The sequence below is a fragment of the Oenanthe melanoleuca genome, chromosome Z (assembly GCF_029582105.1).
Source record: "Oenanthe melanoleuca isolate GR-GAL-2019-014 chromosome Z, OMel1.0, whole genome shotgun sequence".
Lineage (NCBI taxonomy): Eukaryota > Metazoa > Chordata > Aves > Passeriformes > Muscicapidae > Oenanthe > Oenanthe melanoleuca.
Window position 1 is genome coordinate 15286844 of NC_079362.1, and position 15437 is coordinate 15302280.

Below are 15437 nucleotides of genomic sequence, written 5' to 3' on the forward strand. Positions count from 1 at the left end.
CTCAAATGCATTTGGGTAAGCTTAAAATTAGTGCTTTCACTGAATTTTTTTAAGCAATGATGTATCTTTTCTCACAGTTCTAATTCATTGTTTGGTTGGTTGTGAGCTGAAATAAATAAGGGCTTTTCTGTTCTGATTTTTTGTAGTCTTGGTTGCTTGTGGTACAGCAAACAGAACAGCTAAGCAAAATAATGAAGACGCATGCAGAGGATCTTAATTCTGGGCCCTTGCACAGGCTTACAATGATGATCAAAGATAAGCAGCAAGTTAAGAAGAGTTTCGTAGGTGTTCATCAACAAATTGAAGCAGAGATGTACAAGGTATGCTATTCATCTGTGCTTGGTAAATTCGTTACAATTCTCTATGTTTAATAATATTAAGAGTGGATTTTTTTGGTTTTTCTTCATGCTGTGGTAAAAGTATAATGGGTGATATGTAGAATGCTTAGTTTAAATTTTAATAATTTTCTACACAGATTTTCTTTCCTGCTAGCTGGCAAGGCAAAGATGGAAAAGTTTCTTCCATATGAGTTTCCATGGACAGATAACACTAGAAATGCTCTTCTAGTAGAGGATAATTCTTATTTGACACTTCTCTATTCTGTCTCTTTTCCTGTTCTAATTCCATTCTAGACATTGATGGGACTAGGACACGGTAAACTTTTGTTAATGAGTGCTTGTAGCAGTACAGACTCTTTTGGGTGGATTATTTCATGTGAGATTGCTGTTACTTAGTCATTGCTATGACGTGTAATGTCTAAAAATTTTGCTTTTTTTTAGGTGCTAAAGAAATCCCTTCCTATGCATAGGATATTTTAAGCCAGTATGATTTGTTAAGGATCTTTTTGATTTTTTTTTTTGCCTTGTAATTGAAATGGAATATTGTTGATGATTAGCTGGATATTCCAAATATATTTTTAATTACATTGATGTGAATGGGGATCTATGTCTTGGGCCTGTTATTTAATTCCTTGCATTTATTGATTTTGATTTTGCACCATGTAATTTGCACTATGTAATTGCACCATGTAATACTCTGTTAAATTTTCTCAAGCTAGTGTAAAGTTTAGCATCCTTATTTTGGACAATAAATTCTGTTAATTCTGTTTTACTAATGCTATGTTTTTTTAATGTGTTGAAAATAAGTATTTTTTATGCTTTTTATATTTCTCTTTTCTTAAAGGTCACAAAGACAGAACTAGAGAAACTTAAATCTAGCTACAGGCAACTAATAAAAGAAGTAAATTCTGCCAAAGAAAAGTATAAAGAAGCTGTGGCGAAAGGTATGATTGACTTGATTTTGTGTATTTATTTGTGCCCTTTTCACACCGGCTAAAACTCTTACAATGAAACAAGGTAATTTTTTTATTTTGAGCTACTTGATTACAGTGTAAAAGTTTATTTAGTGTCTTAAGTAAGCCAGGGCTGATTGTCACTGTGTATGCTTGGTATACTCTTTTTAAAATTCATAAAATATAAATGGTGATTCTTTTAAGTTCTTGTATTATTCTTATGTTATTCCTTCAGTGGATATTTTTGAAATCTAAAGTTGCTCAGATGGACTCTGGTCTCACCTCTGTTGTAGCTGCAGCCTAATTTCCTGTGAATTATTATTGTTGCTACAGTGGCATCAGCAACAGTTCTTCCTAGTGTAACACTTCAAACCTTTGTCAACCTCATCTAAAAGAGGAAAATAAATAATTTGCACATTGTGGTTATTTTTTGTAGGGAATGATATGTTCAATCTGTATGGATTTTGATTCCTGTTGAATTGTGCTTGAATGATGAGATAAAAGAGAACCTTTGTTTTATTACATATTGAAATGTCTTTCTAATAGTTGTTCTGATGTGTCCTTCTAAGATTTTCTTTTCTTCCTTTAGTGAAAATTGACTGAATGGCAGGATATAAGTGTAATTCCAAGACCCAACTTAAGCTTTTCTATGAGTGCCTAAATGACAGTTAATGTTTTTGGTTCTGTTGTAGTATGATTATAGTAGCTCTCAGTGAGGACAGATTGTTTCTTCCCAGATTTGTCTCAAATTTGAACAAAACAGTGGGGGATAAATAGTTATGCTCAGTTAGCACCGCTGAACTTCTGCTGTTCTTTTTCTTTTACTGAAGTTCATGAACACTTGCTTAAAAATAAAAATGGATACTTTGATGTTAATTTCATCCAGTTCCACGTTTTCTGTATGTAACTTAATTTGATTACTCGGTTTATTCTCAAGTAGCTACTTAACACTGGAATATGTAGAATGTATCGAGGAAAATATAATAGGATATTCGAATCTTAGTATGTTATTTTTAGCCTGTTTTATCCTCTCTTCCTGTTACCAATCTGGTCATTCTCTATTCCTGAAGCACCAAACTTTCCCATTGGAATAAAGGAGTGTTTTGGCTGTCAGCAGCTGTGATGTTTTGATGTGGTTTTGATTAACTGAATTAATGTCTCTTCAGATAGACAGCAAACATAAATTGTTTTTAAGACACTTATCTCCTGTGGTTTTCTTTGACCTTCTCTTTTGGGCTTTTATCTAATGTTTGTCTTATTATAATTCATCCTTAATTTAATTTCTGCTAAAGTCTTACTGTAAGTCTTTTTTTACAAACACTGTTGACCATAAAAATGTTTTTTTTTTTCCCCAAAAGTTGCAGAATTGCTTTTCTCCTGCTGCATCCCAGCCCCTGTTCCTGTTTACAAATACTTGTGCATTTGATGAGCTACTATGGTTGTTTACAGCTGCAGGTCAGCTGATCCACTTGAATTTTTATAAGTCCTGGTATTTCTGAGTTTTAAGTTGTCAAACTGGCTTGTTGGTGAAGTGAAAAGTTAGGGAAGTCTTAAAATTACAATGCTTCATTATTCCAGGGTATTCTTTATTCAGTAAGCTAAGGTTATTCAGATTGTGTGCTATTAGGATATATTACTTCTGTTAATGTACAAACTGGTTCAGTTTTTCAGGATTTCAAGAATTACTGAAAACAAGAGAAGAAACTGCTTACTGGAACAGTGGGAGGGCATAACCAAGTATTGAAAATAAGCTAAAAATCATTTTGTTAAATAAAAAATGGAAAATCTTTTGACACCTGCTCTTGCAAGTAATGTGTTAAAATAGCCCGTCCAGGTTAATTTATGTAAAATACTGTTTTGAAGAGAGTCTCATCCTCTGGCAGTCAAGTCAGTAAGACAGTGACTGGCCTTGTCTTTCTGGAGCCAAAGGGGATAACTGCCACTTAGGGCACAGCGTTGTATTTACGCAGAATTGTAGCTTTAGGGGTTATGTCTAAATTTGTGCAGCACCTGGATTAGCTGGTCCCCAGAAAACAATGAAAATTGCACAGAGTAGTGACTGACAAATGTCTCTGTTTTGCAAAAGTAGTGATTTTGAAATGTCGTCACTTTTTCTGCTATGTCTTGGAATAGCAAAGCTGCTTTCTGGTGAGAGAGTAGGTTTATTAGAGTTGCTAGTGAAAGAGGTGCAACTGGTTCTTCAGCTTCTGAAGAGAATTGCTCCCTGGTTTTCTGGTTGAGTTATTAAAAGTGATATTGAGCTCTGGCCTAAATACACACAGTAGAAGATATTAACTGATAAGGGTAAAGGCTGATGAAGTTTGTACAGTGGAAGGTGATGTTATGATTTTCTGGAATCAGGAAGTATTCTCAGGTAAACTTGAATTTCTGTGTGTGCTACTTTGCACCAGCAAAGTGGGCAGTCACTTTGAATCAGTGACACCGTAGTGCAGTGTTTACAGGTGTTCTTGTCTTTTGGTGAAAATACTAGGAGGACCATTGGAAAGAATAATAAGCATTAAGGACTGAATAATGATACTGGTTAGTTACAGGTTTTGTCAGTGTTTGTGCAATGGGTAAAGCATGTGGTGGGAATTTTTGGATAGGTTTTTAGTGGGAAAAAGGGAACTGGTTTCTGAAGGAATGCAGGAACTTCATAATGGAAGACTTTGTGCTGTCCAGATCTGGAGGAAGGTGAAAATGTCTTAGATTGTGTCCCAGAAACTGTTCTGGGGAACCCTCTGCTAGCTTGTGCTAGAACTATTCCTGCTTATGCGTGAAGGGAAGCAATGGAGCAGTTGTGTTGCAGAGGGAGCACCACTGGGCCTTGGCTGATGCTTCTACCAGGTGTCAAGCAGTCTGGTTGATGTTAGTCATTTACATAATAGTTTTCTGCTCATTTTTTCCCAGTCATTCATTCTTACATTTTTTAATGTATGGTAAGAGATAACAGACTGAGGTAGGATGAAGTCAGCAAGCTGAACTAGTCCAGTGCCTCTTTAATGAGGCATACTTCAGTTTTTGGAACTGTATGGACAGATTGGATGCAATATTCTCTTCTGGATTAGAAAGCTTTGTTAGAAAAACTCCATGAAGTATGTGTACTGAGAATGCAGAACATGTTGCAGTACTAATGCATGCAGCGGTCTTTGGAACAAAATATAAGACAAAAGCTTATCATATTATTTTTCTATAATGAAATCACATCTGTGAAATGTTGTGGATGTTTGATATTGAAAATATCAAAAACAGCAGTCCAAAGTAGCAGTCCCAGACTGTATACAAGTCTGAGTTTATAGGGCTGTGCCAATCAGTGATGCTGAGTAACAAGGTGGTTCGAATGTGGCAGGTTCATGTTGCTGCTATAGAAAAACACGTCAAGCCAAAATTTGTGCCAGATGGAAAAAGCATGGTTTCACTGAAGAAGTCACAAATCTTCTGTAATAGTTTAATGAATAATGTATTAAGAATGCAAAATGGAGGCTGTAGGGCAACTGTAAGTATCAAGTATGATATTTCATTACATTTTGAATCTCACTTGGTTGGACCAGTAATTTCCTCCACTTAAGTTTGCTGTTTGCACAATTATTTTTGTGCATCTCTGTTAAGTATAGTTCAGTGTATCTGTCGGAGTTTCAAATATTTTCATCCTTGAATTTTTTGATTAAGCATTACTTACGGAAATAATGATTACATGAAACAGTAATGTACTGAGTTTGTTGCAGGTTTTTTAAAAAGTTGAAATGCATTAATAAAATTAAGCATCTGATTTTGTAGTTAATTTTGGTGTTAATATTGAAGTGTGAAACAGTTGCTAATATATCAGGATATACTGCAAGTTGGAACAGAGCCAGTGTAGCTTTGGGATATTCATACTGAATTTTAAAACAATATACTCTTTAGAAAAAATTACAGTTTTTGTTTAAATACATTAATTACAGGTGTTTATTGTTGTCTTATTCCTATTCATTACTGGTTGAATGTAGAAAATATGTTGCAGCACTCTTATGTAACATAGTGGATCTGAAATAAATAGTAAAGAAAAAATACACCGATTCTAAGTATTTAATATCATAATTTCATTTTATGCTGCTACAACAGCATAAAAAATATTGCACTAGATTTCTCTAGGTTTTTGTTCCCTGAAAACATTGTGATTTAGAGGAGCCTAGAAATATTAAGTATATACCTACCACATTATACCACGTTGTTTCTGCTGGAAGAACATTTTCCCTGAAACTCAAGTGATTTAAGACTTCAAGATTGATGTGACTTCTATGGTACATACTGAAGTTTCACAGCAGCATAAGCTCACATCTGTGATAAATAAGGGAGCTGTTAAATAAAGCTTTTATTAAATCAAATGATTGTCCTACTGTTCTTTGTAATTGCCAAGAGGTCAGAAAATACTTAATTAGGTGTCTAGTGCATTCATTCTGAAATGCCTTTAAAATTGTTATTATACAGCCACATTTCCTGGTGGCGTGTGTTGCCTGTAGTTGCTGCAATGAGGGAAACACCTAGTAGGATGTTTTTTAAGCTTAGTTTTGACTGAAACTCTCATATTGTTAAGACAAAACAAGTAACACTGGCTGAACTGGTCTGTGTTGCAGAGATCAGCAGGCTGCATAGATTTAAAAGTAATACTCTACTGTGTCTTTTGACACATATCTACTATGAGTGCTTTTGCTTGTTTCTTCTGTGTAAAATAAAGCTTGTAGAGCAGGAAACCCCAGGGAATGCAGAGATCGTGGTGACTTCTTGTTGAGTGTGGGACCAACTTGGACATACTGTTTCCTCTTAACACAGGTACGCAGCCCCAGGATTGTGCTGTCCTCACAGACCAGCATGCACAGGACAAAGAATTGGCTAGAGGTGCTTAATAGCTCAGCCTTACAATATCTGACAGCAGTTCAAAAGATAGAATGTTCATTTTTGCTATTTTTATGCTATCTTACTTAAGATTAGGCTGATAGCTTTGGTGAACTAATTGTTATCTCAGAAGATTAGATGTGGTATTCTGTAAATTTGAACTCTTTAAATATACCTAAGCAGTTTTGGGTTTTTTTCCTATTAGAAAACTATTTACTATTGGCAATCGTTAATTTATTAAGTAATTATTGGGAGAAACTTCTTCTCCTCTTCTCAGAAATTGCTTGAATGGAGAAAGGAATAAGTGATTTTGTTTGTTGAAGATACACATTCATGTAACAATCTTGGAAGAAATAAAGAAGGAAAACCTTTGAGATTGAACGTGAAGATCCTATCTTGTTTCTGTCTGTCTTTGTGATTTTGGTTTTGTAAAACTTACATTAAGTGAGATGACTGTGTTTGTATCTCTTGATTTGTAGAGCGATGATAAGGCTGGTCACCCACTAAATTTCTGAGTATGCTTCCAGAGACAGAACTAAAGGTCAAAGCTATTCTAGTTCAGTGGCAGCAGTTTGCATAAAAAAATTGCTTTTTGGATAGGAATATTTAAGTCTAAATTGGAGTGGAGTAGCTGGAGAGCAGCCCTGCAGAAGGGGACCTGGGGTGCTGATGAACAGCAGGCTCCACATCTGTCAGCAGGGTGACAGGTGTCATCCTGAGATGCATCAAACACAGCACAACCAGACAGCAGTGGGGGTTTCTTCTGTATTTAGTGTCGGTGAGGCCTCACCTGGAGCACTGAGTGCAGCTCTGTGCCTCAAAACCTAGGAAGGATGAGAAGGCACTGGGATGCACCCAGAGGAGGGCAGTGGAGCTGCTGGAAGGGCTGGCCAGTGAGGGACAGCTAGGCAGTCTGGGTTTGTCCAGTTTGGAGAAAAGGAGTGACCTCATTGCTCTCTGCAGCTTCCTGGGGAGGGGAAGTGGAGAGGGAGGGGCTGATCTCCTCCCTGGGATTCAGTGACAGGACACATGGGAAGGGCTCACAGCTGTGCCAGGAGATGTTCAGGCTTGACATTAGGAAACATTTCTTCATTGAGAGAGTGTTTGAACCTTGGAACAGGCTTCCCGGAGATCAAGCTTGTCAGTGTTTAGCAGTCATTTGGACAATGACCTCCAAAACATGCTTTAGTTTTTTGCTAGCCCTGAATTGATCAGGCAGTTTAACTTCCTTATTCTTCCAGCTGGAATATCCTAGCCTAGCCTTGCCTTAGGAAAGTGAAGCCAGGCTCAGTATGGGAGTCCAAATGCTTCCAAAGCCATGTCACTGGTGGTTTTTTAGCATCAATAGGAACTGTTGTATGAGGAAGTAATTTTCATAATCACCTATGGTATTTAGATGTCTCCAGCATTATAGTATGAAATATGGAATTTAAGGAGATCATTTGTGTCAGGAACATCCTGAAGTCAGTTAAATGGGTAATGCAGAGTAATCAATTACAGAGCAAATCCTAAAACCTGTGTCTTTGCTATTGCGCAATGAAAACCTGGGAAATGGAATAAACTGTGAGGAAATAGAACTGGATAAATTACAAGGTTGCCTCCAAAAGCCAGGTGCAATGATTTTTTTCTCAGGAACTCACTGTAGGTTGTGTAATGTACTCTTCAGTATTGGGAATCAATTAACATAAATATACATAATTTCATTGATTTGATGTATAAAAGCAGTTATTTTTCTATTGTATCTGGGCTTTTAAATTATTTGCTGTAATTTAAATATTTAAATTTATTTTTATATTATTTAAATTTAAATATTAAATTTAGTCCTCACTAAAATTCAATTGATACAAAGACCATGTTGCAGTCCCACTTGTATTTGCTCCTGTTTCAGTCTGTAGAGCAGCTGAATTAAGTTTTATGATTCTCTATGCAAAAATATTTTATTGTTTTAAAAAAAAGTGTTGCTAGAAAAAGAGCTATTTGAAAGCCGTGGCCATCTCATTCATGAGTGTAAGGAATTTGTTCAGTGTGTTCAGTACCATAATGTAAGCAAATAATGTAATGAAGTGTTCTTTTCCAGGCAGAATTAAATAATGCTCTGTGGCAAGGTGTATCTCCAAAGTTGAAATAAATCAGGAAGTGACTGTATTGGATTTTGTTATTGATAAACAAATGTAAAGACAGCAAAATACTCAGAAGTTTTCTCTGTTGTTGAAAATGCTGAAAATATGTGTAAATGGAAAGATAAATGTAGTTCTGGAAAATTATTGAAAAACTGCAGTCATAAACAGTGTAAATGCATTGTAGATAATTGGCAGCTCTACAGTTTAGTGCTGATTTTTGCAAAAATAAAAGTTTCTAAATCAAACTGATTTAGACAGATTTTCTGCCTTCAAAATTATTATATGTTCAAGATTTGCATACTTACTCAGAGGAGGATTTTTACATCCTTAAAAAAAAAAAAAAGAGAAAAGAGGAAAAATGGCAAAAGCTCTGATTCTCCCCTCTTTTTCAAATACTGTGATACTTAGTGAGATTTTCATGCAGAAAATTGCAACAACTTAAGCCAAGCTGATTAGCTTTCTGTGGGAAAAGGAGCCTGTTCCCTCTTTAATCCTAACCCGTAAGGTCTCTTCTTCTCTGTTGTTCCTCATCCATCCTGAGGCAGTGCTCCATGCACTTTAGCTGCTCTCTCAAAGGGCAACTCCCTCTACTTGACTTCCTGGACTGCTTTTCCCTAGGAGTCTGAACTCTGTATTGCATAGCTCCATTCCTGCCTCTGTGATCCTGACAACATCCTGGGCCTACAGCTGCACACAGACACCGAACTCACCGTGTTTATCCCCCACACTGCATGCAGTAATATACACACTTCTCATCCCAGCATGTTGAGGTCCTGGAAAGGATTTGTGGGACTTTTCTCAGATTGGTGCTTTTATAGGAACCTTCTTGCCCACTGCACATGCTTTTTTGTTTCCTTTGTGATCGATGCCTTCCCATCTTACCATGCTCTTTCATTAGCAGTCTCCTTCATCAATGACTTCCTCCAAACTGTGGGTCACCCTCTCCATTCTGTGTAATTCCTAGTTTAAAGCTCTCCTGTTGAGGTCAGCCATCTTATTGGCAAAAACACTTTTATGCTGCTTAGGAAGGGGTTTCCTATCTTTTAAGCAGATGGTGGTCTGCAAAAATTCCCATGGGTGTAGAATCCAGACCCCTCTGGCCAACACTGGTTCTGCAGCTACTTGCAGCTTGTATTGTCAGTGCTCTCCTTGCACCTTTTCTTTTCTGCAGTGGTTTGTATAAATTTGTTTTTTCTTGGTAACAAGGGAAAGGAACTAGTTATGGAATTAATTCCCTCTAGGGACCTTGGCAGCTTCCTTTAGACCTAAGACAAAAACCAATCAGTGTCTCATTTTTGGCACATTGCTACGCCAGTGAAGAAGTTAATGCGCCTTTGTGAGCCCACATGTAAAGAAGAGCAAACTCCGGGGAGTTCTCTTTCTTTCTTCTGCCTGAGTGCAGGTAACGAGGCTGGCCAAGGGGGTTGTGGGGGGCCGGGCTGAGCCGGCCCCATTCCAGCAGAGCCCCCCCTGCCCCGATGCAGTGTGGTGAGGTGGGCCCGTGGCTCTGCTGGAATGCTGCTGCTGCTGCTGAGTCTCAACAGAAACTACCGGGCAGAGGGAGGGGGAGCCATCGACCCGCAGATGCTGCCCTGTGTTCTAGCCTGGTGCTGAGATCCTAGTCTCCCCACAGGGCGGCTGCCGAGGGACTTTACACCATAAACAGCTCCCAGCTGCGACCTAGCAGGGTCCATCTGCATGACCATCTGCAGACCCTGGGCAAGATATTAAGTCTTTCACTACACAGATAAGACTTGCAGACCTTTCATCCTCTCTCTTGAGTGTAAAAAAGAGATGAAGACATGCATAAAGACATCTTGGAGACATCAAAGTCAGATAAGAAGGAAGAGTTAGGTCCCTGATGGGTGGGGACAAGATATCTTGGACTGAAATTCTCTTTTAAGCTGTGGAGAAGATGTGATTGATAAATCAGACTCTCTTGTTTTCCTGTAAATTGTGGAAAGCCTATGGAATTGTAGAGCATTCACATTGTAGACATGAGCAAAGGTTCATGCTGAAGTAAGCAGATGTTGAAGTAGCTGTGATTCTGTGAGAAATTTGAACAGAGAGAGAGAGAGAGAGAGAGGGAGAGGGAGAGAGACAGAGAAGTGTGATGCCTCTTACCCCCAAGGAAGAAGAAGAAGAGTTAGATTGAGAGTTAGTTTGCTTGAACTGCTCCGTCCTTAACATGGACCCCATAAGTTGATGTGGCCTAAAAAATGAGAGGGGTTTCACAATTGCGGATTTCCCAGGTGGCTGCCATTCATGAAATTGAAGCCATGAGAGAAGTGCCTCTTGTGGAGAAGTCTCCATAAACTGAATAGAGAGAATCGTCTCCCTAAGTGAATTGGAGAAAGACTATTTTAGAGATGGTAAACTGACGGATCTGTTTCTCTATGTTGTCAATGTGAAAGAAAAAAGGGTGTGGGGGGAGGAGAAGTGTTCTGAAGATTTATTCTGCTTCTTATTATTTTTTCTTTTAGTTTTTGTTAATAAAGTTCTTCTTTATACTGTCCAACATTTGAGCCTGCTTTGGCCTTCCTCCTAATCCTATATCACAGCAGAAATGCATAAATAATTCTAGAGGGTGCACTGGCGATTTAGCCAGCACTAAACCCACCATACTCTCACTTTCCATTAAGGAGGACACAGCCTGGTCCCTCATACTTTTCATGTCTGCCTCCAGAGCTCTGTAGTCACTTTTGGTACTGTCCAGGTTTTGCCTGTCTGTATCATTGGTGGCCACATTGTTTATGACATTGCCTCTCCTGCTTTTCCCTGTACTTGTGTTCCTTATGTCCAGAAATTTGGATGGGTTTTCTTTTTGCAGTCCCTGAACTACAAGAGACAATTATGGGAGTTCCTGGTATGCATTTTAGTCCTCATTTTCTGTGGATTGTTAACCATAGTTTTATTTATGTGGAAAGACTTTCTTCCTTCTTGTTACTCATGTAGATACTCAGCTTGTCCCTCGGTTTTTCATTTTGTTTGAATGTTTTCACAATTCTAGTGTATTTAAGGTTTCTCACTGTGTTTCTGTTGAAGGAATGTAACCATATATTGTGACATCAGATGTGTCATTGGCTCCTTTTGAAACTAAATTAAATTAATTGTCAGAAGTTGGGTTTGTGTAATATTGTGTCATTGGTGTATCTACATGGGATGGCATTCACTGTGTGCTGAAGTGAAAGGCCACCTTTCAATACCAGGAGCTATAAATCTAGAAATTTACTTTGTCTGTTGTGAGCTAAGCCTTGATAATGATCTCTGTTGCCCCTTTTATGAACACTTAATCATCACTTTGGAAAGGCTGAAGGTCTAGCTCGAAGGAGTTGTAAGAGGGTAAAAACCTGAGCTCATTGGCATAATTATTTCTTTTAAATCCAAAATATGTGTGAAAATTTTCTCTATTTGCAATATTGATTTCCTTAAGGTCAGCTTCCCTGAGGCATTTGCACTGTACATTAAGGCTTATTTAAAGAAGGTGAACATCATGAGCTGAAACTTTTCTCAGTTTATCGTCCCAGCCAGTATTTTTCCTTCCATTCTAGGTGATTATTAGACCACAGGAGTCTAATGATTGCAAGAACTTCAGATTCTGCCTTTAATTGAAAATAGACTAAAACATTGTTTTCCTGGATGGCTCTATTGTACTGTGTGCAGTAAAATCTTAGATGAGTTTCTATTAGAAATTGAAATACTAGACTCCAGAATGATTGAAAAAGAATGCCAGCCTTTTCTTTGTAAATGCAAAACTTTCATAATTGAATTTTGCAAGCTTCACAGTACAGTTTATGTGACATACTGTATACACAGTCAGTTTCTATTAACATTGAACAGTTTTGTCAACAGCTGATAGCAGTAGAATTATAACTAGATCTATTTATTAAATTCATTATAGAGATAAAGACAATTGGGTGTTTTCCTCTGTGCTAATTGACATGTAGAACAATTGTGTATGCTGCTTCACTGCATTTTGCTACTTTAAAAAATAAATTATGATATGAAAATAATACTGCAACTGTATTCCATGAATTAAATATAGATCCAAGGCTCTATTTTAAAGTTGAGTGACTATGATAATTCGATTTATGTCACAATTAGTTGAGGTGTTCTGCTGAGGAATAATGTATAGCAAAGGTATTTAGTCCTTAAAATGGGTGGGAAAATCAGATAGTTTGGAGGTTAATAAGGTTTCTAAAAGAGGTATAATAATACTAAATTGCTAGTTATCTGGATTTGATAATATTAGTGTAAGTTTTCAGTTTAATTTAACTGTTGAAGGTGGTTTGTTGCAGTTCACAGGCCACAATCCCATGTTGATGGTACATGGCATGATTTCACATATGCTGATATTTCCTAAACCAAAAACTGATAAGGAATGTATTTTAAATGCATGAATAGACAGCTTGTTGCTCTTAAATGATGACATATGGAGATAATTTTAGATTATTTCATCTAGGGCATGCTTGAGTAGGAATAGCCAAACACAGAATAACCCAAGAAATAATGCAGTATATTTGCCTCTGCTACTCCCTTGCCTGACTCTTCTGGCTTCCCTGGACACAATGGACTTCTCTCTCACAATGGACTGGCAAGCAAAACATTTCAGCCTTGTCTTCCAACAGCTTTGTCCTCTCCTTTTTCATCCTGTCTTCATCCTATACATGACCTGTATTCCCTTTCCCCTTCCCCTTCCCCTTCCCCTTCCCCTTCCCCTTCCCCTTCCCCTTCCCCTTCCCCTTCCCCTTCCCCTTCCCCTTCCCTTTCCCCTTCCCCTTCCCCTTCCCCTTCCCCTTCCCCTTCCCCTTCCCCTTCCCCTTCCCCTTCCCCTTCCCCTTCCCCTTCCCCTTCCCCTTCCCCTTCCCCTTCCCCTTCCCCTTCCCCTTCCCCTTCCCCTTCCCCGGTTTTGCATGGCCTGGTTTTTGATAACTGGGGGGCCACAGAGGTAGCTTCTGTGAGAAGCTGCTGGAAGCTTCCAGCGTGTGCAGCAGCACCAATTCCTGATGGCTCTGAGGATGGACATGCTGCTGACCAAAAATAAGAGAGGCTGGTAACACCTCTGAGATAACATATTTAAGAAGAAAATCAAAACAAAGTGGGGTAAAGTGTTAATTCCAGCCAGAGAAGAGGAGGAGGTGAGAACATGTGAGGGAAACAACATGGAGACACCAGGGTCAGTAGAGAAGGAGGGGCAGGAGGTGCTCCAGGCGCTGGAGCTGAGATTCCTCTGCAGGCTGTGGTGATGACCATGGTGAAGCAGCTGTGCCCCTCAGCCCATGGGATCCAGGGAATGCAGAGATCCACCCCAGCCCGTGGGGGAGGTGCCCATGCCGGAGCAGGTGGATGCCTGGAGGAGGCTGTGATCCAGTGGGAGACCCGGGGGACAGAGGGACCCTGCAGCCTATTCTTGGAGGACTGCATCCTGTGGAAGAGAGAGCCATGCTGCAGCAGTTTTGTGAGGGCTGTGTGGCCGTGGGGGGAGTTCACACTGCAGCAGGTGTGGTGTGGCTGCTGCTCCTGAGAGTGGACCCATGCAGGGGAAGTTCAGGGAGAGCTGTCTCCTGTGGGAGGGACCCCACGGCCTCACAGGGGAAGGAAGTGCTCTGCTGGAGCAGAGGAAGAAAATCTCGGTGATGAACTGACCAAAACCCCCATGCCATGTCTCCCTGAGCTATCGGTGGGGAGGAGGGAGGGGCTGGGGAAAAAGGTGTTTGAAGGGTTATTTTAGTTCTCATTATCCTCCTCAGATTTAGTTAGTAATAAATTCACTTTGTACTTCTAAGTTTTGCCTGTTTTGCCCTCGGAGTGTTTTCTTCTTAGCTCAACTCTTGAAGCCTTCTTAAATTTTTCTCTCTCTGCCCATCTGTGGCAGGGGAGGGTGGGCCAGAAGCTCTCATGGGTGCCTGCCTGTTGGCTAGTGTCAAACCATGACAGCTTATTTTCCAGTTGTTCATATTTGGTTTCCCTATTCCATACTTTGGGACAACATTTTCATCTTCATTGTTTTCATCACCTCATCTATTCAGAGTCCAGCTGATACTCATGGGACTCTTCATTGAGTGCCTTCTTCCTCCTGTATAAACTAATGACAATATTTCAGCTAAAACTTTCCCAAGAGCCCTTGAAGTTTCAAAGCTAAGTACCATCCAATCCTCATAATTTGTTCTCATTTCATTTATTCTCACCAACCTCTTCTTTGAAATCTCAGAAAAAAGATTCATTGACTCTTTCACAAAGTAATATTTCATCCATGAAATCTCTGAAGGTCTGGGGTAGTGATCACAGAAGGAAAAAAAAACTTTTTCTTGTACCAGTTCCTTTTATATGATGACTGTTGTTTACTTTTTCTGACAAGCTTGCTAACTCCAATGTGTATGAAAGAGGATTTGTTACCAGTTTTCCCTCAACTTTTTTTTTTAGTGTGCCTATAATGTGGCTGTGTTTTGATTTATTTGAGTTCACAGTCCCTTGTGTATTCCTTATATGACACAGCTCTTCAAGGTCTGCTTTCAAGCAGCTGTTTTGCCACTTAGCTATAAACGATTATATTTTTTCTCAACTGCTTTGTGACGGGTAGTAGACATGTTTTTCCTTACATAAATTATTTTAAATTTATAAGAAATGCAGTGGTCTGAATGCGATTGTTTTAGGTAGCATATGTTATCTGTGCAGATAGTTGTGACTCTGTACTTGATATTTGCAGATACGAGATTAATTTAAAGTTATCTTAGTTCCTGAAAAAGTAATGAGGTACTTAGTAAATATTAAGAGGACAGCAAGAATGTCGTTAAAAGCTTGTGTGTCTGTTCTGGTTATGGCTAAAATAGAATTGATTTTCTTCACAATAGCTGTCATGGGGCTGCTTTTCGGATTTGTGGTTGACAGCATACCCCACATACCTGTGCAGTTACTGTGGCAAAGAATGGAATAGATGATCTCTTGAAGTACCTTGTAACTCTGCAAACCCTCAACTGGTCCTGTCAGCGTGAACTTGAGGACTTCCCAGTGTCAGTGGTGCAAAGCTGAGGCTGTAGAGCCAAACCTCCTGATCAGGATATCAATGTGATAGGGAAATATTAAGGTGTAGGAGAGAAGCTGCCCATTTTCAACTGCAGTAACAGTGTGAGGGTTTAGCTGTTCATATGTAGACT

At 39.0% G+C, this 15437-nt stretch overlaps 1 protein-coding gene across 3 annotated transcripts in view; it reads left to right on the top strand.

The window, feature by feature from the left end:
- Positions 1-15437, top strand: part of FER (FER tyrosine kinase) — a 165284-nt gene that overhangs the window by 21360 nt on the left and 128487 nt on the right. For 2 of the 3 annotated variants that reach the window (XM_056513421.1, XM_056513422.1), the window contains exons 4-5: positions 147-320; positions 1183-1282. In XM_056513421.1, the coding sequence (XP_056369396.1) occupies positions 147-320; positions 1183-1282 (274 nt within the window). Of the gene's footprint in view, positions 1-146; positions 321-1182; positions 1283-2954; positions 5625-15437 lie in introns of those variants that run through there. The other variant, XM_056513423.1, reaches the window with a different exon arrangement.